The sequence below is a fragment of the Nothobranchius furzeri genome, chromosome 6 (assembly GCF_043380555.1).
Source record: "Nothobranchius furzeri strain GRZ-AD chromosome 6, NfurGRZ-RIMD1, whole genome shotgun sequence".
Lineage (NCBI taxonomy): Eukaryota > Metazoa > Chordata > Actinopteri > Cyprinodontiformes > Nothobranchiidae > Nothobranchius > Nothobranchius furzeri.
Window position 1 is genome coordinate 34,499,301 of NC_091746.1, and position 26,752 is coordinate 34,526,052.

At 42.7% G+C, this 26,752-nt stretch overlaps 1 protein-coding gene across 1 annotated transcript in view; it reads right to left on the reverse strand.

Annotated features, from left to right (window-relative positions):
* Positions 1 to 288: 288 nt before the first annotated feature.
* Positions 289 to 26,752, reverse strand: part of xpo7 (exportin 7) — a 39,628-nt gene continuing 13,164 nt past the window's right edge. The window contains exons 2-28 of the mRNA XM_015966872.3: positions 23,090 to 23,236; positions 20,404 to 20,497; positions 19,356 to 19,522; positions 19,075 to 19,140; positions 16,643 to 16,747; positions 14,553 to 14,718; positions 13,747 to 13,820; positions 13,549 to 13,668; positions 13,322 to 13,468; positions 13,074 to 13,246; positions 10,970 to 11,163; positions 10,793 to 10,898; positions 10,450 to 10,585; positions 9,567 to 9,640; positions 9,272 to 9,352; positions 9,010 to 9,073; positions 8,074 to 8,182; positions 4,703 to 4,809; positions 3,724 to 3,812; positions 3,529 to 3,636; positions 2,948 to 3,030; positions 2,617 to 2,831; positions 1,683 to 1,821; positions 1,447 to 1,604; positions 1,241 to 1,339; positions 1,024 to 1,151; positions 289 to 603 (exon numbers count right to left, since the gene is read on the reverse strand). Coding sequence (XP_015822358.1) covers positions 510 to 603; positions 1,024 to 1,151; positions 1,241 to 1,339; positions 1,447 to 1,604; positions 1,683 to 1,821; positions 2,617 to 2,831; positions 2,948 to 3,030; positions 3,529 to 3,636; positions 3,724 to 3,812; positions 4,703 to 4,809; positions 8,074 to 8,182; positions 9,010 to 9,073; positions 9,272 to 9,352; positions 9,567 to 9,640; positions 10,450 to 10,585; positions 10,793 to 10,898; positions 10,970 to 11,163; positions 13,074 to 13,246; positions 13,322 to 13,468; positions 13,549 to 13,668; positions 13,747 to 13,820; positions 14,553 to 14,718; positions 16,643 to 16,747; positions 19,075 to 19,140; positions 19,356 to 19,522; positions 20,404 to 20,497; positions 23,090 to 23,236 — 3,243 coding nt within the window. The 3' untranslated portion in view covers positions 289 to 509. The remainder of the gene's footprint in view (positions 604 to 1,023; positions 1,152 to 1,240; positions 1,340 to 1,446; positions 1,605 to 1,682; positions 1,822 to 2,616; positions 2,832 to 2,947; positions 3,031 to 3,528; positions 3,637 to 3,723; positions 3,813 to 4,702; positions 4,810 to 8,073; positions 8,183 to 9,009; positions 9,074 to 9,271; positions 9,353 to 9,566; positions 9,641 to 10,449; positions 10,586 to 10,792; positions 10,899 to 10,969; positions 11,164 to 13,073; positions 13,247 to 13,321; positions 13,469 to 13,548; positions 13,669 to 13,746; positions 13,821 to 14,552; positions 14,719 to 16,642; positions 16,748 to 19,074; positions 19,141 to 19,355; positions 19,523 to 20,403; positions 20,498 to 23,089; positions 23,237 to 26,752) is intronic.

The window sequence follows — 26,752 nt, forward strand, 5'->3', positions numbered from 1 at the left end:
TGTTTATCCTCAACTTCTGTGTTTTTAAATTCGATCATTATAAACATTGTTCAAAATGTTACGAAAAAAAATGTACACTTGTTTTGTGGGTTTTTCTATACAAGGCAGGCAGAAGCGGATTACTATGGTTACCGGTGTTCGCCCCCGTCGTCCCGCTCGGCTCCATTTACAGCTGCGGCACTCTGGCCTTCCTCTCTAGGTAGTTTAGAGTGCTTAGACATGCACCCCCGGCCCCCTCCAGCCAGACGAGTCAGACCAACGCAGACTGGCTTTAAAATAGATCTATATATATTTATATATGCTTATATCAAAAAGGAGGTGGGGAGTTGAGCCAACGTCGTGTTGGCGGTGAGGATATGATCCCTAGGCATCCGGGCCCAGGGAGGGAGGGAAGGAGGGCAGGGGGAGGCGGATGCAGGGAGGGGGGAGGCTGTGGAGCTTTTGGGAGGGGGGGTGAGGGGAGGGGTGAGCTCGCTCTGCAGCTGGGTGTGACTCTGCTGTGTGGAATGTCAGCTCATCATGTCGTTGCTGTTGACGCCATACGTGGAGTTCTTCATGCTGTCGTTGACCTCCCTCCTGAACACGGACAGATTCTGTGTGAACCTGCACAAAAACGGGTGACAGTGAGTGCTCCCACCGGTACAAACCAGCATCAGGTCAGTGGCGGTCCAAACAGGATGACTCTCTCCGTTTTTCTGCTGGCGACGTCCATCACAAACTAACAGGCGCACAACCCCAACCCCTCCCTCTGCTGTCCACCAACACACTTCACAGTCTCTCACCAACAATCGCCGACATTCTGACATGAGGAGCAGTTGGGGTTTGTGACTTTACGTACTTTACGTTAACAGAGAAACAAAAATGCCCTGTTGGACCAGTGGATGAGCCTAACCGGGCATTTACTGACATTCCACCTTTTCTACAGAATTCAAGTTCCACGTTGCAGAAATGACAGGATTCATCTTATATTCGTCCTCTGATGCCGTTTGGTTTCACTGACAGTAAACAGGTGACGTCACTCACCTGTCCCGATTTTTTGTTAGTAGATTTCGCTCAATTCCCTCCATCAGGTTCTCAAAACATAAGTGCATGGCTTGCTGCTTCTCTGGAGGCTGGCTGCTGACGATGCTGTTCCTCAGGTCGGCAAAATACTGTCAGACGTCCAGCAGACACAAGTTACACCACGCACAACTTCACAGGGTTGCGTGTGAGGTGAGGCGTCCATGCGAGGACTGTTTACCTTCTCGTTGAGCAGGATAAGACCTAACAAAGGCCGCGACATGGACCACTGGTTCCTGCAATCTTCAAAGATGATGATGTTCAACACGGTGGACAACATCTGCAGGACAACCACAGCAGTCAAGGGTCTGAGTGAGTGAGTGAGTGAGTGTGTGTGTGTGTGTGTGTGTGTGTAAACATGGCTCCAGCGTGAGCTGTCGGTCTGACCTGCTGGATCATCTCTGGATGCTGCTGCATGATGTGGAGGAAGCGGTCGTCCGACGCCATGGGAGCAGGACGCTTCTTGGTGGAGCGCGACAGCTGCTTGAACAGGTAGGTCACTATGTGGTCCAGACTGGAGCAGCAGCCGGTGCACACCATCGTGTCTGAAGCACAAAAACAGAACTGATGTAAGGAAACCATGACAACACACAAACTCAAAGTAAAAACACCCAGGTGTTCACCAAGCGCCGTGAGGCCTTCCGATATCGACGACAGGATGTACATGACGACGTGTGGCTCCAGGCTGGCGATGAAGTTCATGTGGTCTTGAGTCAGCACCTCCAGCAGAGAGTAAAAGGACTGGCTGAGCTTCGGGTAGTCCTGCAGGGAGGACAGCACGATGTCAGGGCTAGAGGACACGTCCCACGTTTTAATAACCCTTCAACAGCTGAGCCTATGTGTAAGTCAGATGGTTACCAAGACAAGAGTTTATGGTGCTATGAAAAGAATTAGCCTCCACTACAGATTTCTTCTGTTTTGGCTTATTTTGGTCTCTTTAAGTGTTTCATCAGACAGATGATTATACCAAAGACAAGCTCAGCGAGCACTAAACCTAAATCTAGTCAGTGTGGCTCCAGGTGTAAAATCTAGAGGCATTTGTGTAATTTCTAAGTGCTTTAGCACATCAGAGCAGCAGAGATGATCCCAGCTGCCCGTACATTACTGATTACATCAGGAACTGAACCACATGTCAGGGTGAAACCCAGGCACTGCTGCTCAGGTGGGATCACATCTGGATATTTTTCTTAAATACTAAACACATTATTAACAATCACATTTGTTTTCCTGATAAAAACGTCCGAGTCCACCCCGGGACAAGCCTTGGTTCTGCATTCAGCGAACATCTCTGCTGAAATTGCAGAGCTGAACCTAAATGGCTGACAGAACTTGATCAGAACTTTAAAGCTCCAACAGAGAGATTCCTGGAGCTGCCACGGTTTTGATTTAGCAAAAAGAAAAAGGCAAATATTCCAAAGCAACCGTTCATTCGTTGGTCATTTCATTAAAAACCCAAAATCCCGACACCGTCTCTAATTTTCTCTTCCTGATCCAGAACGAGCAGCTGAGAGAAACTGCAGACGCTGGTTCTGATCAGTGCTGTGAGCCTGATCGTACCAGCAAGTCACTGTGAGGGATGGACAGCAGTAGTTTGATGAAGGTCTGCAGGGCGTTGTCCAGAGCGTCATCGCCATACAAACGGAAAACGCCAAAGTTGACATAGTTTCCACTGAGCACAGCCTTCAGCATGGCGAAGCACACGCTGACACCCTTCAGCTTCACACTGTACACCTGCTCCTTCGGGACTTCTCCCAGCGTCAGGATGCGGTTCCCTGAAACACCAGCAAGGGTCCACATTTTCACAGATTCAGTCATTTTGTCCAGCACTTGGGAGGACAGCAGGAAAACTATGACACTAAAAAAGAAGGGAGGTCAAGGGTCCAAGTACCGTAGGTTGTGATCATCTTGCTGGTTTCCCTGAACAGCAGGATGCCGTTAGGCGACGACACGTCAAACTGAAGCCTCTGAGATCTGAAACGGTTCAGGTGGTTAGAACATGTTTGAGGTTATGGTGACGGAGCTATCCGCTTTCCTCTTTCATTCAAAGCCTTTGAAGTCATTCAAAATGTATTATTTTATTCTTGTTTCTTTTATTTGCCTCATCATTTCTTGCAAGTTTCACACCCTCCACAAGAGTTTGCACTCCGGCGGTGTTCTGTTAAAGTAAACAAAAGAAAGTATGCACATGCATATGTGCTGCAACGTGCAAGCTCTCGCTCATGTTGTGTCTTCAGAGATGTAAACTGAGGAAAACCACTAAAGAGACACTGTAGCTCAGTATGCTAGGTTCATGTTGGTGCTGCTGATAGAGGTGTCAGAACCGTGTGTGTGTGTGTGTTTCTTGTGTTGGACCAGACAACAGACGTGTGAGCAGCAAAGTTGATTTTGCATGCTGAGCTTTAACAGCATGTGAATGAGTGAGACTGACCTCTGCTGGAGCAGAAGCAGACTGCAGTGATGAGCGTTTACCTGTTATGAACCAGCTCTGCCATGAGCTTGAGAACAGGCGTCGTGCAGGCCGGGTCATGGTACCAAAGCTCGATGGCCCGCTGCAGAATGGGCATGTAAGCTGGATATCTACAGGGACGGTGAAGGACTCATTTGAATAGTTTCAGATCAGCAACTATGAGGTGGTTCCTGCAGATCTGAGGTCAGTAAGGATACATCCAGTCAAACAGCATCATGAAACTTGTCTTGGCGTTAAAGGCGAAGGCGATTCCTCTCAGATCTCTGACCAAACCCACTAGAGTCCTCTACAAGACACAAACAAGGAGACAGGGAAACACGATAACTTGTAAACTCTGTAATTATTTTGTTAGTTAATGGACAATGTTGTAAAAAACTGTTGAAGCAGAAAATTAAAGTCTTTGTTATGTTATATTATGTTGTTTTTAAATGAGGTACGTTTGTTTCTCTACAAATCTGCTGCAGTCTCTAGAAGGAATGCAAGTTGTTTTCTGTGGGAAAAAAAGCTGTGGTGCTCCCGTTTCAGGAAATAGAGGAGTTAGTCGCAGGAGGGGGATGACAAACCGCAGGATTTGGAGTTTTGCTCGTTACCTCTGATTGGCTATCAGCAACACAACTCTACCACTGACTCAGTTTGCTTTGCAACACTGGTGTTTTATCCCCACAAATAACACAAGCCTGGAGGAGTTCTGTCGCGTAGTGGAGTTGCTAATGCTAACACTTTGCTTCTGCTAGCAAAGATGTTCTCTGCCGTTTCCTGGACGCTAAACCAACAACAGCCTTCCTCGTCACAAAGATGGGTGGGCTTATGAGTGCTAACTTTCAATGTGAAGCAGATTTGTTGGGTTTTTCCAATCTGAGCATTTCCTCGTCTAAAGCAAGAAATAGTGGTAGAAGACTATTATGTTCAGTCTGCATGAAAAACTCATTCTGAGCAATCAAACAAGTGTTCTATATCTCTCAATGAACCTCCGCTTTAATAAAAATTGTTGAAGCTTATTTATTCCTATGTGTGTTAGCGAAGGAATCCTTACAGATGATACACAAAGGCACTATGAATATAAAATGACCAAAGTGTGTTTGTTAGAACTAATTAAATTGTTGATTTGTGCCTATAGATGAAACAAAATTAAAGTGTGTGTGTGTGTGTGTGTGTGTGCGTTAGATGAATACTCACCTTTGCTTCCTGCTCGTTGAATGTGTTTGTACTCAACATTTGAGCTACAGCTTCAAACGCAGCTGTTAGAGGCAACATGAACTGCTCAAACTGGTCCTCATCCTCACCTACACACACACACACGCACATGCACACGCGCGCACACACACACACACACATCAGCTTTAGCAGAATATATGAAACATTTAGAGGTAACGTTAATTTTTAAGTATTTCTATGTAAAAGTTATAACTTACCTAGACAGCCTTCTGTGAGACTGATGGGCTAACCACTAGCCTGAGTGGAGCAAAAGCCAAAGTGCTTTTTTTGGTAATTATTTAACAGCTCCTAAATTTCATTGCAGTTTGTGACATTATTTGATAATCCATTAAAAAGTCCTTAATCTGGGATTACACAATGGTTTACAGTAGGGATGTGTATTGGTGAAATTCTGGCGATACGATGCGTATGACGTTTTTACCCTGAGTCTAAATGCTGACAGTGTTTGTCCTGAGGACGTTTATATTTCAGATCACCATTGCATTTTCTTTAACTTGTCAGTTTCTGCGTCCCCACCTCCTGCTCGCCGTCTGGTTAGTTCTCGTTTTCTTAATGAGAGCACAGCTAGCAATTTTTCTGCTGCTTTTGATCCACCCTGTCCTTCTGATAAAGACCCAGATTCCTTAACTTCTCAGTTTAACGAGCACTGCCTCTCCATCCTGGACAACATCTGTCCTGTCAGAACCAGATCAGTTCCTGCAGTGAACCCTACTCCCTGGTTTAATGACAGCCTTCGCAGCCTGAAGCGCCAATGCAGAAAAATTGAGTGTTTGTGGAAGAAAACCCATCTCCACGTCCATCTGCTGCACCTAAAGGATCTTCTGTCATCCTTTAACTCTGCAGTCAGAGACGCCAGGGTTTCCTATTTCTCCAACCTGGTGTCTTAGAGCAAAGGGAACCCCAAGGTGCTGTTTAACACCATCAGCAGCATCGTCTCTCCTGCCTCTCCTACAGCCTCCATCCACTCTGTTGCAGACTGTGAGAACTTTCTGTCTTTCTTTGTGGACAAAGTCAATAAGGTCAGATCTAGCATCTCTCCTTCAGCCTTATCGCCACCTCTCCCAACTCCAACCAGGACCATCATCCTAGATAGCTTTGCTCCTGTTTCTTTGCCCGAGTTAACCAAACTAGTTAACTCTATGAAGACCTCTGCATGCCCCCTCGACATCTTACCCTCATCTTTGTTTAAAAGTGCTTTTCAGTCCATCGGTCCCAGCGTGCTATCTATAATTAATGCTTCTCTGGTTTCTGGTCAGGTCCCTGCTTACTTTAAGAACGCTGTAATCCACCCGCTTCTTAAAAAACCAAGTTCGATAAATAAAACTGGGCTGATATTAACAACCTGGGTCTCTAATGACCTTCTGACTCACAGTGATGCAGGGGACTGTTCTGTTCTGGTCCTGCTGGACCTGACTGCAGCCTTTGACATTGTTGACCATCACCTGCTACTGAAGAGGCTGAGAGACTGGGTAGGCTCATCAGGAACTGCTCTGGAGTGGTTCTCCTTTTATCTTTCTGAGCGCTCCTTTTCTGTGGCCGTCTCCAAGTTTAGGTCCTCCACCACCTCTCTTACCCATGGTGTCCCACAAGGTTCTGTGCTGGGGCCTCTGCTCTTCCTCCTCTATCTGCTTCCTCTTCAGCACATCCTGAGCTCCTTCAAAGGAATCTCCTACCATCTTTATGCAGATGACATCCAACTGTACATCTCCTTTAAGCCCCATGAGATGTCTAAGCTGCAGCTGTTACACACCTGCTTAGACTCTATCAAAACCTGGATGGCTGGGAGCTTTCTTCAGCTGAATGAAGATAAGACTGAGATCCTCATCTGTGCCCCAGACAAGCTGGTCCCCAAAGTCAGAGACTCTCTTGGTCAGCTTGCTTCCCACACCAAACCTTCCATCAGGAATCTTGGCGTGACCTTTGACCCAGCTATCACCCTGGATTCTCATGTCAGTTCTCTTGTTCGCTCTTCCTTCTTCCATCTCAGGAACATTGCCAAGCTGAGTCCCATTCTGTCCCGCTCTGAACTTGAGACAGTTCTCCACACCTTCATCTCCTCACGCTTAGACTACTGTAACTCTCTTTTCACGTGTCTGAGCAGAACCTCCCTGAACCGTCTACAGGTGATTCAGAATGCCTGTGCTCGGCTTCTGACCAAGCCCTCCAAACACACCCACATCACCCCGCTTCTCCTCCAGCTTCACTGGCTGCCAGTCAACTTCAGGGTTCATTTCAAGATCCTGGTTCTGGTCTATAGGGCCTTACATGGACAAGCACCATCTTACATTGGCAATCTTCTTAGTCCCTACACCCCCAGCAGGTCCCTGAGGTCCAGTGATCAAAGCCTACTGGTTGTGCAGCACCAGGATAAAGACCAAAGGTGACAGATCATTTGCTGCTGTGGCCCCCAGACTCTGGAACTCTCTCCCCCTGAGCCTGAGATCAGTGGACTCAGTGGACTCCTTTAAAAAGCAGCTGAAGACTCACTTGTTCAAAGTGGTTTTTGTATGACCTTCATCACCACTCTCTCTTTATTCTGCTCTCCCCACCTATTCCACCTTCCTCAGGATCCACTGATTTCCCTTTTTCCTGTTCACTCTCTCTCTTTCTTAACATTTTTTTAATCACAATTGTCTATTTTTGCTCATTTTAACATATTTTTAAACATTTTCTAAATGCTTTTTTATATTTTTACATTTTTTGTTTTTGTGAAGCGCCTCGTGATTTTTATCTTGAGAGGCGCTATAGAAATTATATTTTCTTCTTCTATGACGATACAGGGCAGACGATACAATGAATCGTGATAAATTGCGATACATTCAGCCAGATGATATTAGCCACTTTTTAAAATTGAATTTATTGTAAGAAAATTCAATAAACAGTCCAAGCTGATACGTAACATGTTTAACATGAGGTATCTGAACCATAACAGAGGGATTTACATTTCAGTGGTGGAAACAAAACCCGTTGCACACTGCTGCCAACTAGAGGTCGGTGTTTGATATCAAAAGCTACAGCTAAATGCTGCTATTCTGGGTGCACTCAGAACTAAAGTCTGACAGGAAGTACTTAATAAAAGTTTAGTGTTGAGTGGACTTTGGTGCAAAAATTTACTAAGTCATATCTGAGTGAACTGCTGTGACATTTATGAGATTGGGGGTGTTTTAAGATGGCAGCAACACACTTTGGTCTGAGCTGCACTTGAGCCTAGTCATTATTTAGCAGTCCCAAAGGGCATGAGCTCTATTTCTCTGTACCGCTTAGGTAAGGTGGTGATTATTTATAACTTTTACACAGAAACACACTTGCAGAGGCCCTGGGTGTGTGTTTACCTAAATCGACCATCAGCAGGCGTCCCAACGCCGTGTAGAAGGTGGTCCGACATCTCATGTCACTCAGGTTGGACTGGTTGTTCACCCCCAAGAAGGAGAAGTGTTCACTCTGTCATGACAACACAAAAACAATAACATGTCTTATACAGAGTAGACCGTGTTTTATTAAAGCACCAGTTCAACCAGACTTTTAGCAGAAATAGAAGAGCAAGTCTTTTTGTTATCGTTCTAACCTTCATTTAACTGATCCTAGCTGTGATATTTATCATTATGTGACTTATCACAGAGCTTTCCTTTGGCTTTTATCCCATTTGAATGAGTTTTATTGTCACTGTTAGAAAGTATATCTGGTTTTGGTATTTATATTATTTATAGTTATAACAAAATTACAGATTTAATACGTTAGCTCTCCGAAGAAACATCTCCTTTGATTCATTTGGTTTCTTCAACTCCACTCTTTTTACCATATAATCCTTTTTATTTGATGTGTGTGTGCATACATGTAGGGGTGCACGACATATCGGCATCAATATCTATATCGATTCAATAAGTAAAACTGGGTTGATATTAAAAACCGATATATTTTCCAGCTTGTTTACATTTGTGTATCTGTTTCAGAGGGTGATGGTGTGTAATTGTTTAGTCATGTGACAGTAATATAATAATCTCAGTAGCATAAAAGTGTCTAACGCACGCACGCACGCACACACACACACACACACACACACACACACAATCTAGTTTGCACTTTATAAAAATAAAACAAGACATGTAAAAATTCAGCTTACATAATTTTCAGTCCATACAACATCTGCTGATTTCAGAAGCATTTATGTCGGCGTGTTTTAAAGCAAAGCTTGATCAGTTGAGTGGTTGATAAACCCCAACCTGGAGCTCTGAACTGGCTGCAGCTTTGTTATGCTGTGAAACACTCACCGTGTGGTTGTTCAGCATGAACTGAACAGCGCTGAGCTTCACCAGCTTCCTCACACTGCTGTACGTACACAGGAAGGTCAAGGAGAAAACACACACCTATCTCTTTATAGACAAGACAGACAGACAGATAAAAACATATTAAAGGATTTTTGAACTAGCTAGCGGTAGATTAACCCCCTTTGTTGGTACAACATGATGTTCAGATTAATCTTCACACAACAGGAAACACACACACACACACACACACACACACAGAGGATATCCTAACGAGAGGTCGTTCAGCAGTTGGAGTGTCTTAGAGGTGATTGGTTCACACTGGCCCCAGTACTTCAGGTTTGTGATGCTGAGAAGAGGAAAAAAACAACAACAAAGCACTGAGAATCCCTTCATCAATAATGACTAAATTATTATCGCGTCCTAGTTTCAAAAGTCTAACTAAACCATGTTCCATTAACTTGAACCGTTGAAACACAAAGTTGTTTAGTTCTGTGATTCCAACACACACACACGCACGCACGCACGCACACACACACACACACGCACACACACACACTTACATTTTCCCAATAAAGACACTGAGTACCATGGTTTCATCGTTCAGCCCCAGAACCTCTGATAGTCGTCGATAAAGCTGGAACACATAGACATGGATGAAGTAGACCGCACTCATAGCAGCAGAGGACTGATCACATGCTGGATCTACTACACACTCATTACATCTCCCTAATGTGCTTTGATAGACAGACGTTAAAATAATTTGGTGGTTTTCTTAGGTGGCAACTTTTTATCCATTTGATTTTACTAGTTATGTCACCTTAACATCCAAGAAAACTACTAAATTATTAGTTTTTTTTAATAGGGATGTAAGAAAATATCGATATGGCAATATATCGTGATTTTTTTCCAGCGATAATATATCGATATTCAAAAGCTGTGTATCAGATTTTTGGAAGAATTTACATGCAAACATTTGTGTATTTTCTTTGGTTTTGGTGCAATTCAAACGCTGACTGATAGTTGGCAGCAGTGTGCAACGGGTTTTGTTTCCACCACTGAAATGCAAATCCCTCTATTATGGTTCACATACCTCATGTTAAACATGGTATGTATCAGTTTGGACTGTTTATTGAATTTTCCCAAAATAAATTCAGTCTAAAAAAATCGCTAACAACATCTGACTGAATGTATCGCAATATGTCGTGATACATATCATATCGCCAAAATTTCACCAATACACATCCCTAGTTTTTATTAATATGTAGCTTTATGATGTGTGTCTCACAACAGGTTACTAAACTGAGTCTAACTCCAAACTGTTTCTAGTTTCCTCCACTTATCTGACTGGTTGACTTTTGCAGTAAGAGCCTTAAACAAAAGAATAAAGTGGATTGGTATGAAGCTCAGGGGCAGCCAGGCAGCGTGCTCCTCTGCAGAGCTCACCTTTGATGACTTTTGAACCTGATCACCGATGTAGATCTTTCTGAACTGTTCAAAGAAGCTGAGCATGGCCAGCTCCAGCCTCTCGTTTCCAGCCTGAGCGAGCCGCGAGTCTGTGAGGTTCATCAGCTGCAGCACCCTGACAGAAACAAAATCCCCGTCAGTGCAGATGAGCGACTGAGTGATTCTGATCAGGTCAACATCAATAAAACATGAGTGACCCTGCTGTTTTGGCTTCTTCGTTTTTTGACTCATTCTGACAAACTTCCCTTGTTTCTGAGATTTTACAAAAAAATGTTAAAAAATCCATTTGAAGAACATTCTCTTGGGATGTTGCGATGCTTACCGACAGACTAACTCCCCATCCATGGCGTCCTGCTCGTCTGTGCTAGCAAAAGACACCCGTCCACCAATCACCGCCCCGATGATATAAACCAACCACGTCAACCGTCCTGCACACAGATCCCAGTGTTAACACACACGCCCACTGCTCTGCTGCAGGGTGAGCGTGGGCTCAGCGTACCTTCTTGTACCGTGACGTCCACGGCGCTGGAGTTAGTGGACTGCAGGAGCTCCTGGTATGTCTGTGCTGCCTGATCAAATAGCTGCACTAGTAGTGCACACGTCTTCTCATATTCACACCTGCCAATGGTGGACAACTGGTCCAACTGCTGCTGGACGAGGCCAGCATCATCCAGAGGGTCTTCTAAGCCGTCTCTGTAGAGAGAACAGATTCATTCATTCCCCCCCCCTACTGGTTTTATTAATCTGTCTCAGATTAAAGAAGCAAATAATCCCAACTCACTAGATGATCAGCAGCTATGCAGAGAAACAATGCTGCTGTTAGTTACTTGTGTGAATTTTTAACTGACAAAAGAAACAAACATTTATAGTTTCATGTCATAGTGGCTGAGACGATTCACACAATGCAGAAAATATCCTGTGTGTCTGAGGTTATTGAAGAGACGGTGCAGAGCGGCATGGCAGAAAGACAAGTGTGTGTGTGGTAGACTATAGTGGTGTTTTATTTTGCTCCTTTATGATCAACTCATTCACTGCCAGCCGTTTCCTGATCGGTAAAACCCTTCGCTGCCAGTGTTTCTCGCCATTTTTACAGTTTTTTTAAGAGTCATAGAACGTTGCATGCTAGGATGACGTAGACGCCAAAACAAAGCGGAGACTCACCTCTTACATCAGAAAGGATCAGCGCGTTCCGATCGTTATACGTTCTTTCATAATCCGTTGTTGAATTGTGATCGGCAGATATTTTTCCGGTTCGCGCCTCACTTTCTTTTACAGGAACGGCCCAAAACGATCTCCTAACACATGGATTTTCTGCTTCCTGATCACGTGACGTGTGGCGCACGCGGATGAAGATCGGCTTCAGCGTTGAGATGTTTGTTCTCTTGGTGCGGGGGCTCGTTCCGATGCCCAAACAGTAAAAAAATGCAAATGACGACATTGTGACGACATTGGCAGTGAACGGTTGGATTTAAAATGACGACTTTAGTCGTCAATGGCAGTGAATGAGTTAAACACCCTGTGTTCACATATGTGGACATCGACTTCTTGCACTACAATATTTTATTCTCTTTAACTTAGTTTTTATTTTTTAGAGACACTTGATATTAACTTTAAGTAAATTTTTTTTCTTTTTTTCAGTTTGTTTAAAAATGTTTAGTTTAATGTATTTAATAATTTTTGTTTGTTTATGAGAGTCAACTAACACTGGCTAGAATTGTTAAAGAAACGATGTGTTTTTACTGATAAACTCCGGAGATATCACTGAAATGTTGTGGAAAATGAATTAAATGATGCCCAGTTGTTGCATCGCATCGTACAGGAGCCCGTGAGGACAAAAAGCATTTACAGGTTTGCAATAAGGAGTTACAAAACTCTCAACATTCATGAAAGTTGTTGTTTTACACATTTACTTCTTCACTCGTTCACTTCATTGTGAACCAATCACAGCACTTTATCCGCTTTGTGGGCCGATCAGGGACCTCTATTCGTCTGGTGGGTGGGATGATGCAACAGAGTGGAACAAGATGGCAACAGCTCATTAGAAACGGCTTTTACATCAATTTAGGACTATTAGGCCTTGGGCTTAATTAGGATCAGTAGCAGATTGATGTATTTATGTTATTTTTTTTTTAAAAAAAGGATGTGTTTTCGCCTTCTTCAACAGCGAACCGCCTCGTTCACTGAAAATTGTTGTGTCGAGTACGTCACGTTGTTCATTGTCCTGTAGCATGTGGCGATCGTTTGAAAGACAATGGTAGAACCCGCCCCACCACCGAGAGCTGTCAATGAAGTGTATTCATGTAGCCTGTACTTATGTATGCTTGCCAGGCTACAAAAATACTGCTTGCTTGCAGTGATTTGACCAGGATGAATCATGAATAAAATAAATAAACCAAAAAAAGGTGTCATAAGCACTGAAGTAATTAAGATTAACAGATTTGTCTTAATGTATGTCCACCCATGTGATTAGATCAGTAGATAAGTATTTTAAGGTTTGTTAGTTTTAGAGAAAAAAATCTAGAAACATCAGCTCATTACAGCTTTATAGTGATCTGTTAAGCGATCACATGAAAGGTCACCATGTAGTCGTGTGTGTGTGTTACCTGAGAATAACATGGACCGACTCCAGCCGTGACGTGATGTAGGCCTTGGTCACCTCTGGGGTGTATGTCTCCAGTAGGTGAGGCTCGGTGGCTTTGACGTAGGGCACGGACGCGGCCAGACGCTGCCACAGACTCAGCAGGTAGTGAACACTGTTTGGGGCGAACTCCCAGTGCTGGAAGACAGCGGGATATGTCACTATGTGACGCCCACCCAGTAGTCTGAGTTGGTTAGCGTAAAGATGACTCACCTGCAGGCTGGTGACGGTGAAATTGGCTATGAGGCGAATTACTTCAGGGTAGTTCTCTACCTTCACCAGCTCCCCCAGCTGGTAGTTACTCTTCAGCCTCGCCAGCAGACGACAGAACTCGTGGTAGTTGTTTGGATCTGGCAAACACTGCCGCACAAACACACACCTATCTCAACACAACACACGACCGGGACTGCAGGATTGCTTTTAGTTTGTGAGTGTTTTACCTGTGGGTTTGCTAATATCCTCTTAACGCCATCCACTAAATGTGAGAGGAACTTTGCACGCTCTGCGTTGTTGAAGAGGGACCTCCTAACAGAGGCTATCTGAACTAGACACGACAACACCTGCACAGGTACACCAGCAGCTTAGACTTGCTCTGGGAACGCCACACAAGTCTCACAAGTCTGAGTGGTGCTACTTACCAACGGGGACAGGGACGGAGGGAGGGAATGGTATAAATTGAAAAACAGCTGTAGTGTGGAGGAATCGAGGAACGCTGCAGAGGAGATAAAAGGTGATGTGGAGGTTTACAGGTGTAAGCTTTTCAGTGCAAGAACACGTATGAATGCTCAGAGGTGGATACCTCACTGCACTTTAGTCCTTTCTAAAAGGGCTTTGTGCAGAAAAAAGCCCATCCTTGTTTTCCGTTCACATACATTATTTATAAACAAAGCCTTCGATATCACATTTCTGTTCTGTACAAAGTTCTGCTCAGCAGGAAACAGTTGTCCATCAGAAAGTGTCTGCTAGGAACGTTTGTTTCAACATCTAAACCCAGAGTTCATCTCTGTTTGGGATTTTTCCAATCCAATCCGATTGTAAAGCACATTTAAAACAACACATTGAACCAGTGTTCTGTAGAATTATAAAAATGTATAAAACACAGAAAACAAAAACAATAAGAGAACCTCTGTGTTTAAAGAGATTTCAAAACAGGAAGTGAAGATGCCCGTCTGATGTTTAACTATCTGGGCAATGACTGAAAAAGTCTGATCTCCTCTGAGCATCAGTGAGGGCGCAACACGGAGCAGGTAAGAAGCCCCGCCAGCCAGAGGCAGAAGACACCCGTTTGTTGCCCCTCGTGATTAAAATTGTAAACCTGACAGCAGAAAACTGCAGATCCATAAGTGTTGGTGAACCAGCTGACAAGTTGTTTAAAACACAGAAAAACCAGACAAAGACCAGACAGAGGCTGATGGCAGCTACACACACCAGAACAACCAGCTACCTGATCTCCATGATGTAGGAATTTGAACGGTGCAGAGGTCGTCTGACGACTCGTCTGTGGAAGTTCCTATGAAGTCGAAGTTGAGGCAATTGTAGCTGAGTTTCAGGAGCTGCATCAGCAATCCGTGCTGAGATTCATCGTTCAAGTTTAGATTCTTCCCTGAAGCCTGAAGACAAAGAGACAAACTGTTAATGTGGGGTCTGATCAGAGCCTGACCTGTTAGGTTTGAGCCCAAACCCCAGTAGCAGCTTTTCTGACTCCTAAATTCTTCTTCTGGGTTTGGAGTCTTTGTTTAGGGGTGGACCCCTGCTCTGGTCCTGCTGTTTCTGTATGTTATCCCAAACACTGATAACACTGATGAGATTAGGACTGCACCAACAGCACATTTTGTGTTACCTTCTGCTGAAGAAGTTGTTAGGGATGTTGTCCTACTGTGGATTCGTTCAGGGCCAATCAGACGCCTCCTTGTTGGTTTTTAATCAGGTATTAAATATGATCAGGACTGATAACTCCAGAGAGCCCAATGCTGTTCCTCGGCACCCCAGTTCCTGTGTTTTTGACCTTGATCTATGCTGGTGACCTTTTGGTTCTGATCAGATCTCTGCAGACAGCAGGTAGGTGTAGCAAGTCTCAAAGGTGTCTGTCAGGTCTAAGCTGATGGCAGCAATGGGCCGTCTCCAGGTCTGAAGGGAAGTGAGGATGGTCTCGTTCATCAGTTTTTTTTGTGTTTTTTTTTTATCTAACTAAGAACAACAATGTGTCTGTCTTCCACATTGAAACCTGCACCTGGAGGAGACCTGGCTGATGTAGCACCCATGCTGACTGGTTCTCTATTGCCTCACCTCAGTAGAAGGTTGTTTTTCCCTGACTTGATGTGTTTGTCCTTTAAGAACTGATACTGTTTATGAAACAAAGGCTCACCATGTAGAACATATTTTTCTCATTTTGCTTTCTTCTATAGAGCTCCGGACGTCACGCGACTCTCAGAGAGTAGACGCCATGTTGGCAGGCAACAAATGTAAACAAATTGAACGGGATCGGCTTGGATTTTACTTCGTCGGAGTTTACTTCACACTTTAAAACTGAAGAAATCGTTTTATATAGTCAGAAATAAAATAGACTAAACATCTCCGACCCTTACCGTGCCCCTGGGATACTTTTTTAAAACGCCAGAAGCTGTCGGAGCGGACTGCTTACCAGACTTGGCCGGGGAACCCCTTGGGATTCCCCCGGAGGAGCTGGCCCAAGTGGCTGGGGAGAGGGAAGTCTGGGCCTCTCGACGCTACTGCCCCCGTAACCCGACTCTGGATACGCGGATGAAAATGGATGGACAAATAACATAGATTTACATGTAAGTAGTTTAAATAGAGTGCTGTGTTGTTTGAATGTATAAACTGAACGCCAAGAGAAACCACTAGTTTGATTTATTTCCGTGAATAAAATAAATATGTCAGGCAGCAGCGTCTCAGGATCTGTCTGAGATCTGTCTCGGTGAGACAGATAATAGCAATCCAAAGTGCTTTTTATGTGTGATCTGACAATTGATCAACCATTGCTTTAAAATGAAATACAGCTTAGCCGGCTAATTGCTGTGATCATAAAACACGTAAACGGCAGCACGCAGAACTCACGAGGCAACGTTTTACGTGATGTTTACTTGTTGCTATGAGTAATAAGACAGAAAAAGCCACGCCAAAATAAGTTTAGGAAACCGGCGCTCCGGATCTTGGGGAATCCTGTAGATGAATCATTCCTTATGTCGTCCGCATTTGTTCTGCATCCTGGGGCACGACAGGAATCTACCATATTTCCTGTCTGATTGAGTTTTCTGACAACAACAAATAGTCCAGCTGCGGGCTTCTGCCTGCCAATTTGGCGCCGTTTCGATTTGAACTGTTGCATGCCGGGAGAAGTGACGTCAACTCCTATAGTTTAACTTCACAGCCTTTCCCCACAGCTGCCTAAAACTTTTGTACAGCATCCATTTACCATTTTCTTTCTTTGATATCGTTACTATACACCAGGCTTGTACAGGTTTATGTAAGTTAGACCAGGATGGTCAGGGAGAAGTGATGATGTAACTTCCAAACCTGCTTTAGGAGGTTACAGGACAGAGTGAAGATGTCAAAAAGGGAGGAGTCTCTGAACGAGGAGGCGATCTTCCTATGTTTGGTCAGAGGATGTGTTGTGTCGGCCTGAGGAAGAAGAGCACATGCTTTAATAGGAGTTATACAGCCGATGCGGCAGTAGGTTAGTGAAAACTGGTTGTGGACGTTGGAGGAAATTAAACTGACTTAGTCCAGTTTTCCATTTATGTTCCCATTCCCTGTAAATGCTCTGCCACTTAATTTCTTAAAATATGCATATATCTATGGAAGAAATACAGTCTGAATTTTAATTCTGTGAATTTATGTATTCAAAGTTTTTACTTCAAATGCACAGGCAAAGAATTCAACAGCAAAAAATCAGCAACAAACGAGGTGACCTCCTGGTGACCCAAGCCAAAGCAATCGTTGAATGAGTCAATGCCTTGTTGGCGTCACATGATCAGAGAAGCCTAATTTGATTGGCTAAAAGCCTCTCAACCCAATTGAGTGATGATTATTTGTATGAACAGTTGACATTGATATCAGAAATAGGACGGATATCGGCCCAAAAACACCGCATTGGATTATATCAGACGGCATCAAAAATGTCCAATATTAGCAATTCGTTCAGATTCTAATTTAATTCCAGCAATTATATCCAGCAGCGCAAAGCCCACGTGATCAGAACAGTGCGTGTTAGCAAAGTAGCAAGGAACAAGAGCAATGTCGTATTTTTTGTTCAAGTCTGTGGCTGGAGGGTGGCTCATTGCAACATTTGCCATGCACAAGTTTCCCGTGGTGGAAAAGAACCAGGAATGTTTAATGCATCCAACCTCATTCATTGTTTGAAGCAGCATCACAAAACACTGCATGAAGATTTTCCGTGTGTGAAATTGAAACTTTGGACTTGTAGCAGTTTCATATGTGCCTGCCCTCACAAGTTCCTACCATTTGCTGACTGTAAAATATAACGGAATTGACCATGAATTAGTATTTTGTAGGGATGCTCCGATCCGATCATGTGATCAGAAATCTGGCCAGATCACGTGTTTTTGAAAGGATCGGAATCGGGAGAAATAAATTGGATTTAACATTTTAAAACAACAAACATGACTTGAAAATGAATCTGGAGATAGAAATTTTCAAATTGAATAAAAATGACAGTTTTAATTTCAATAAGTCCCTCTACACCATCAATGTGTGTTTCTTGTACGAAAACAACACAGTAAAGTCACACAATTTACGGCAGGCAAGGACTCAGACACCAAGCGCCGCTGTTAGCAAGCCTGCTAACACTGAGCTAACATGTCTCCTCAGAACAGCTAAAGTATCTGCAGCTTGGTGGTATTTTAAACCAGACAGCGAAGGCAGAGCTACAGACACTTGTAATGTGTGCGTACTGAGCATTCAACATGCTGGACACAGCTCCATGATTCACTGCCTTCAAACAAGCTACTTTGCTGGAGTGCTACAGGTGTTATGCAGAGAAAAGTAACCCTGCCTGCTCCGTCAGCTGCATACTGAGGGAGTAAACAACGCTGCTACTTTTAAGTATATTCACAATATAAACAAGTTTTTGATCGGTGTACTTCCTAAAAAATGTAAATAGGAATTTTTTCGTCTTATTTTAATGCTTTTCTGACAAGTATCGGATCAGGACTCGGTATCGACAGATACACGTAATCGAATGACTTGGAATTGGACCGGGAGCAAAAAATAAATAAAAAAACGTGATCGCAACATCCCTAGTATTTTGCACTTTAAAAAATATCTTGTTTATTTATTCATTAAAAATATTTTTCTGAGTATTCTAATATATTATTTATTCTTTTATTCATTTGTTATATATTAGGTTTAAGGTTTACATTTATGCAACCAATGGTTAATAATTTTTTTTTCCATACTTACTATTGCTGGCTTTTGTTCTGTGATTGAGTAATACCACTTGATCAAGTCTTTCATACATTCCACACTAAAAAATAGTTAAAAGTGTGTATGATTTGTGCTGATATCATATGGATTGATATCGGTATCGGTCAATACTGATCGTATTGGAAGTGAAAAAGTTGCATCGGGACATTCCTAATGAACTGTATAAACCTTTCGTATTAAAATAAACTTCCCTTTTGGTTGGTTTAGGATCCTTTTTGTCTATTATTTTTCTATTCAGAAGCTTTGCTCTGTCTCAGGGAATTTGATCACTTAATTCACAGGTTGGTAAAAAGAAAAGATTTTAAACTCCCACTTTATTTCATAGTTATTAGATAAAATACAGAAATTGATGTATCCTAATAAACTCTGACTGAATCAGTTGTTTCTGGAGAGAACTTAAACTTTCTGATAAATGGTTCATGCATGTCCACTGAGTTTATAAAACTAGATCTCCATGGCGCAGCACACGAACCAGGAGACCACTGAGATGAACTACAACCTACCTGGTTGATCTCATTTGTTAGCTGGGACAGAATGGTGACGCCTATGATGCAGTGTTCCACGCTGTCCTGTAAAAAACACACAAACATCATCTAAAACATACAGGTGATCCAGTTTCCTCTGAAGTCAGCTCATGTGGTTCCACAACAGCAGCAGCTACATGCAGATACATTAATGTAATATTGGGAAACTAACACAACTTCCAAAAAAAACAAAAAAAAAAAAACAAAAAAAAAAAAAAAAACCACAATCGGATCAAGGTCTCAGGATAAGCATGGGTTACCTGGAGGAAGCGTGTTACATCAGCGATGACGTTTCTGAAGACATAGTCATCCTTCTGACAGTCAAACCAGCCCAGTTTGGTGATCCTGGCATACAGCTGGATCAAAGCCTGGGTCACAAACGCTGCTAACTTTGGCCTCGTCGCCAGATAATTCAGCACATAGTTCCCTGAACAACATGAACAATAACTTCATCAGTGCTTCAGATTCTTATTTCCATGTCTACGTCAGTCACCACAGCATTCAAATCTGTAACCTTCAAGTTCAAATGTCACAACAACATTTAAACTTTCACGGTTTAGGATAAAATAAGCAGCAGATTACAGAAATAAAAATATTCCCAGATAGTTTCACAGCACAAAAAGGAGCCTCATTGCTGTTTGTATCATTATAGCTTTCCTCATTGCTCTTCCAGCTGCAGTCCGGCATCCTTCCAGATCATCCCTGGACTTACAGCCACAGTGGAAACATTAAACTAATTAGCCCTGAACAGAGTGAAGCTAACACTAGCTTGACGCGTCTCGGTGTTCGGGTGCTCACACAGTTTCTGGTCAATCGTGTGATGAGAAAACTTACTAAAAGGTTGTTAAATGTAAAACGTGTTGGATGCTGGAAGCCACTCTTCTCCTTAGCTCACTGTAACCCCCCCCCCCCCCCCCCATCTCTGTCTCGCCTTTCCCCTCCCCTCCAGACACAAACACACACGGATGCCTCTGAAGCTGCAGCAGCTAAATCAGTCTCTCCTGTGTAAATGCCACGTAAATGTAATTTAGTAACAATATCCTCGTTTTTTCTGCTACCTGGTTCTGTCTCAGCCTACTGGCAGAACTCTGTCCCTGGATACACACGGCGTTGGGGTACTACAGACCATCACTCAAGTGAAAGACAACAGAGTTTGCAACAGCACGCTCTGAATGATCGTGTCATATGAAACGACAGAAGTTTTAATGTTTTCAGTTCATAGCACAGCCCTATTTGCAGGGTGAGTAAAAAAAAACCTTTTGTTAAAACAGTTTAGCCGGAGTTGATGTGAAAAGAAAAGATACTCACGAATGTCGATGCGTTGCTCAAGGGGTAACGGGTTGCTGGTCCGAGACACTAGTTTAGATAAACAGGTGGCAGCAAGCAGCTGAGAATATGAAGACTGATGAGAGCAAAGAGCAGTGTGTTAGTTCAAATACGGTCTTTAATTAAACTGCGTTGCAACATTAACACACCACTGTTAGTGAAATAACTGCAGCTCAACAAGAGACAACGTGCTCTATGTTGCTCTACAGCCTGAGATAAGTGGTCAGGATCAGATGTGACAACTTCTTACATCTCTAACTCCAACCGCCTAATAACAACCGGCTCAGATGTCCTCCATCTGAGACATATCTCCATCTCTTTAGGAATCTAGTTGTTGTTGTATTTACTATGACAAAAGAATATAAAGGAAGGTTAAAAATGTTTAGTTCTTATTAGTTTTTAAATCTCTGACATGTCTGAGAACATGGACAACCAGGACCAGGTGACATCCAGAGGTCTGTTGCAGCTGTGCTGTAACAATAAATACATTCAACTGAATTGTTGTAAATAGCAAAAGTTTTACTTGTTTTTTTTTTTTTAATTTAGTTTCAAGTGATGGGCTCTACTCTGCTGGAACAGGGCTGCCACTAACAACTATAAGTAAAGCAATATTGTTTATATAATCCTTTATTTTACCAGGTTAAATCTCAATGAGATGTTTAATCTCATTTCCAAGAGTGACTTGGTCCAAGAAAGCAGCATAAAAAGTACAAAGAATTTTACAGACACAAAAATAAACAAAACACCATACCCAGAAGATAAAAACAAAACAATTCAAATTAATCCGATTCAGTGAGTAAGGCAGCTACATTCTCCCAGAGAGCCATTTTTACGGTCCTTCAAAAGTGACTTCAATCATTAAATGTAACGGTCTGAGTTCAGGTGCTGTGGCAGCCTGTTTTAAACAAAGTTGTTCAGTCAAGAAACCTAACCCTGACTCATCAGTCCTTTTAAATCTTAGATCCATTTCAAAGCTTATATTTAAATAATCTAGAAAGGAAAATATTTGTTTAGCTGATGTTTTATTTTTAATGAAATCAAAAGAAATACAATGTTTGAGTCTGGCTTGAAAGATCTTCACACCACAGAAACCAATATTTTATTAGCTACAGACTCAGGAGACTGCTCTGGAGATTATTTAGCTTTTACTCCTGACAGCAGCCTTTGACACAGAATTATCAACAATATCCAGGCTGGAGATCCGAGGGGTTAAAGTCGCTGCACTAGTCTGGCTCAGGTCTTGTTAGGGCTGTTCGATTATGGCAACAATGATAATCACGTTTATTTTGACTGAAATTGAGATCTCGATTATTTAAGAAGATTTTTGTAATAAACGCATTCACTGCTATTGACGACAAAAGTCGTTATTTCAAATCCAACCGTTCACTGCCAATGATGACCACCCCCCAAACCAGTCTCACAGCAATCAGGGGAAAGCTGTGTGTGTACTGAGTTTGTGTGTTTAGCACATCGCGGTGCGCATTTTCCCGTTCTTAGTGGCTCATCAGCCTGGGGGTACACAGTGTGTCACTCACTCCGGCTACTCCAAGAGGAAGCCGGCACAGAGAGTCGTATCTTTTGCGACCAACACATCACTACATTACTCCTTTTTTTGATGTCCGGAAGGTAGGTCCGGAGTGCAGGCTGAATGTTTTTCTAACCTGCAGGGAACGTTGATGATTGTTATCCCAAAAGTAGCTAAGGGCTATCATAGATGTTTCTAGGTGGTTGCTTAGTATTTTTAAGAGTCAACAAGGGAGTCTGAAAAGCTGTTAGAAATAGCAACAAAGTCGCCGAGTTGGCAACACTGTGGGAGGGGCGCTTGATTTGCAACTCGAAGCAGCACAAGATGGAGGAGCAAATAATCAACTTGTTTTGTTTTTATAATCATTCAAAACTCAGATCATTATCGGGGTTAAAATTCAATTAACTGAGCAGACCGAGGTCTTGTCTGTCAAGAGAATCAACTTCTTCCTCTGCCTCTTCACTAGTGGGGTTCCCCAAGGTTCTAGTATTGGACTACTTTAATTTCCTATTCATTTTAGTCATTTCCCCCACAGTTGTGTTTTTATGCTACATTCACACACACACGCAAAAAAAGCTAAGAAAGCAAAACCAACACACTGGACTTCAAAAAGCCTGCAGCTCCTAATGCAGAAACAGTGTTAATCAACTAAAGGCGGCCCCAGGTTCATGTCCTAAAATTTCCTAAAACATTATAATGCACTTAAAAGTATGTCAAACAGATGTCCTCCAACTTTAGAGTGAACTTAGCAGCTTTTTTCTTCTTTGCAGGTATCCACTGAGCTAGCGCTGCTGTAGTGATATTACTAACAGGGCTGATGTAAGTAGTACAGACCAGTGGTATGACCTAATTATTACACCTGTCTGTAAGAGTCATTACCTCCACACCCTGACCACGAAACAGAAACCTCTTTATTCACTTTTAACAGGACGGAAATGAGCCAGCCTTGTAATAAAAGTGATTCTTTTTAAAATGTTTATCCGTGAAACTTCAGCGAGTCTCAGACTCCTCATTTTGGCATTGAGAGAAGACAAAAAATAAAACAAACGAATGAAACAGAGCTCAGTGAAATATTGACCACAGAACTGATGTACTATTAATAGTTTAGTAATACTTTAACTAAGATTAAAGAATAACACTCACACTGCCTCTCTCCAGCAGCAGCTGGCACTTGCTGAGACAGTCAGGGCTGTTGGTGAACTCCACCAAAGCTTTCTCTGCCTGGAGTCGGACGGCGGTGTCAGTGGTCTCGTACAGCTGCTTACACAGGATCTCCAGCTGGGCAAGGCCCTAAATAAACACAGAAAATATGGGCTTGTCAGGAGCTGAGGACACAAGATGCAAAGACAATCAAAGATTCCAAGATTCTACAACAGAACCAGAAGACATCATTCACAAACATCTCTGTTTGTACGGTAGTGGTGGGGACGACTTAACGACAAATAATGTTACTTTGACCACGGCAGCAACTACTGAACTTTGCTCCAACTGTAACCAAAACAGATTTTAGGCTTTTTCCTTATATTAAAACAAGACGTTGCTGTTAGATAAAGATGCTCATCTGTTCTCCGACTGCTCTGAGTCAAGGACAGACTGTACAACATTAATGATATCAAATTCCACTAATGTGGCAGGGAGGCATGCAAAACGCTGAGTCACGCTCAGTCACAGAGAGATGCCGGTCTCTGATAAAATTCAAAATGGTGGGGCGCTCATTTTGGACATACTAGCGACCGAGATGGAGTTCTGGATGATAATATCCAAAAAGCGATGTGTTTGCTGCTCGCACAAGTAAGTGAGGACCCTACAGCACTGCAGGTTCTGGTAGGCAGGTGTGTGCGGGAGTTGCATCATGTGTAGTAACTCTGCAGACCTCTGATAAGAGCTCAGCCCAAACCCTGCCTGCTCATGTGCCATGTGCACCAGAAGATGAGCACAGCCACACTTAAATTTATACTGATAAAGATTTTCTTGAATGAATATTTGGAGAGCAACATCAAGTGTTTTCCTTCACCAACTTCTCAGAACAGGATATTCAGTCATTTCTGTGCCAGCTACAGAGAAAGACTGATTGATGTTGGAAATGACCTCGCCAACTTGACCTACTGTCATGTTAGCAGCTCTAAGTGTGGTCAAAGACACCAACATGAACAGCAAAAATGGTTTCTTGATGCAATCAATAGGCCAGACTGAGCACTAAGCCTCAGGTTTACTGGGGCACTAATGGTTCAACAAGACTGCTAGGTCAGCAATGTATTTTAATTGATCACAGCTTCATGCGTACCTCAGTTTTGGGGCCTTGGTTTGGTATGTGTTCAACACAACAACAAAAAAAACCAGAGTGCTTAAACTCACTGGTCAGTATATTAGCCTGTTTAATCACTTGTTAACACAAAATGTAGTAACACTTTACAATTTGGATCCCTTTAATTACTTTATTTAGTGCAATATTAAGCATTAATAAACTATTAATGTATTAACTACCATATTTTCACGACCATAGGGTGCACCGTGTTATAGGGCGCAGCTTCAGTTACGGGTGTCTTTTTGGTATTTAACACATACAAATGGCGCACCGGGTTATAGGGCGCGAGCACGGTAAAACATACCGGTAAAACACCTGTGCGGGCTCGGGACTCGGAACATATCAGTGCAAACCAGACATTGTGAAAATTATAAACAGCCAAACGCATGATTCACTTTACTGGTCTAGTCCTGGTTCAGACCTGGTTTAAAGCGCACATGCACTTCCTCATTGCGTGCGCTGACGGCTCGTGCTCTTCTTATGCGCTGATGCGCTGTGTTGAAGTTCAGAATGTGTTTACCGGTAGTTGGTGGATTTTACCACATAAACATTCCTCATGAACAAAATCACATGTGTGTTATTAATAGGCCTAAGAAAATAGTGTGATTTGAATCGTGTTTTATTAAAAAAGGCGGCGGGAGCAAATATGAGTTCGGTTGTGCCACGCCCCTTGTCTTCTACTACGTTCGCGTCTCACAACAACACAATAGGCGCACCGCACCATAGGGCGCGGCGTACATTTTGGAGAAAATTTAAGACTTTTAAGTGCGCCTTATGGTCGTGAAAATACGGTACTTAACCATTTCATGTAATGCATTACTAAGCAGACCCCCTCCCTGGCCCTTTGACCTTACCTCAAGGATACTTAACAGTTAACAATAATATTAACGTTATTAAAGGGGCCATTTATTTATTAATGCTTAATAATGCACTAAGTAACTTATTAAAGAGACCCTTAATGTAAAGTGTTTCCCAAAAAGTTAATCAGCCAACTACACGGCAGCTATTCTATAGGAATGTAGGCATCTAGACAAGGGATGGAGAGATTCGCCAATCCGAACCGGTGATTTGTATGGTAAATGTACTGTATCAATGATTAGCGCATCAAGGTATGAATCGAATTGTCCTCAGTGGTGGGGATTTACATCCCTAATCTAGACATGGTGAAGATGATCAGCTGAAGTTCAAACTGAGAACCAGAATGGGGAAGAAACTTAAAAATAGTGATTTTGGTGATTGTAAATGTGGCAGGCATGCTGGTGCTAGACGAGCTGTTCTGCGCATTTCCAATTGCTCTACTGGGATTTCCACCCACAACCATCTCTAAGCCCATTATGACCATAATGGACCCCTACCCCTCTTCTGATGGCTTCTTCCAGCAGGATAATGCACCACGCAACAAAGTTCAAATAATCTCAAACCAGTTTCTCAAAACAAGTTCACCTGACTCCAGGGGTCTCCACAGTTATTACCTCTATATCCAGATTTACAGCGGATACAGAAAGTATTCAAACCCCGGTCAATTTTTCACTCTGTTATATTGCAGCCATTTGCTAAAATCAATTAAATAAATTTTTCCTCATTAATGTACACACAGCACCCCATATTGACAAACACAGATTTTTTATAAATGTCTGCAGATTTATGAAAACAGACAAACTGAAATATCACATGGTCCTAAGTTTTCAGACTCTTTGTTGTGACACTTATGTTTATATCAGGTGCTTTCCATTTCTTATGATCAACCTTGAGATGGTCCTACACCTTCATTGGAGTCCAGCTGTGTGTGATTATACTGACTGTACCTGATTAGGAAAGCCACACACCTGTCTATATAAGACCTCACAGCTCACAGTGCATGTCAAAGCAAATGAGAATCATGAGGTCAAAGAAACTGTCTGAGGAGCTCAGAGACAGAATTGTGACAAGGCACAGATCTGGCCAAGGTTACAAAAACATCTCTGCTGCACTTAAGGTTCCTAAGAGCACAGTGGCCTCCATAATCCTCAAGTAGAAGAAGTTTGGGACGACCAGAACCCTTCCTAGAGCAGGCTGTCCAGCCAAACTGAGCTAATCAGCATCAGCACTGCCACCGACAAATGCTGTTCAGAATGACTTTCACCCTTTGTAAACATTTCCTGGTGCTTTGTGGAAGGAATACAGATTCAAACATGAGTCTGATGAACACACAGAGCTCTGCTGAGCTGCTGATGTCCACCTCATATCTGAACACTGGTCACGTGCTGATAATGTCCTATCTAAACAGTGATGTGTTTCTGATTCCCAATCAAATGTGAGGAGACATGTTCTAAGCTGACATCAAGTATCGAACCAGAGTCCTGATCACAGCCATTTTCCTTCTAATATCGGTCATTGATGTGGGTTAACACCAGCTATTGCTATCCTCTAATGAAAGTGAACTGATTGTAATATTTTTACTATTTTAATGAAGCCTGTGCTTTGAAAAAAGCTAAATCTGCAAATATGTGAAAGAGCACCTG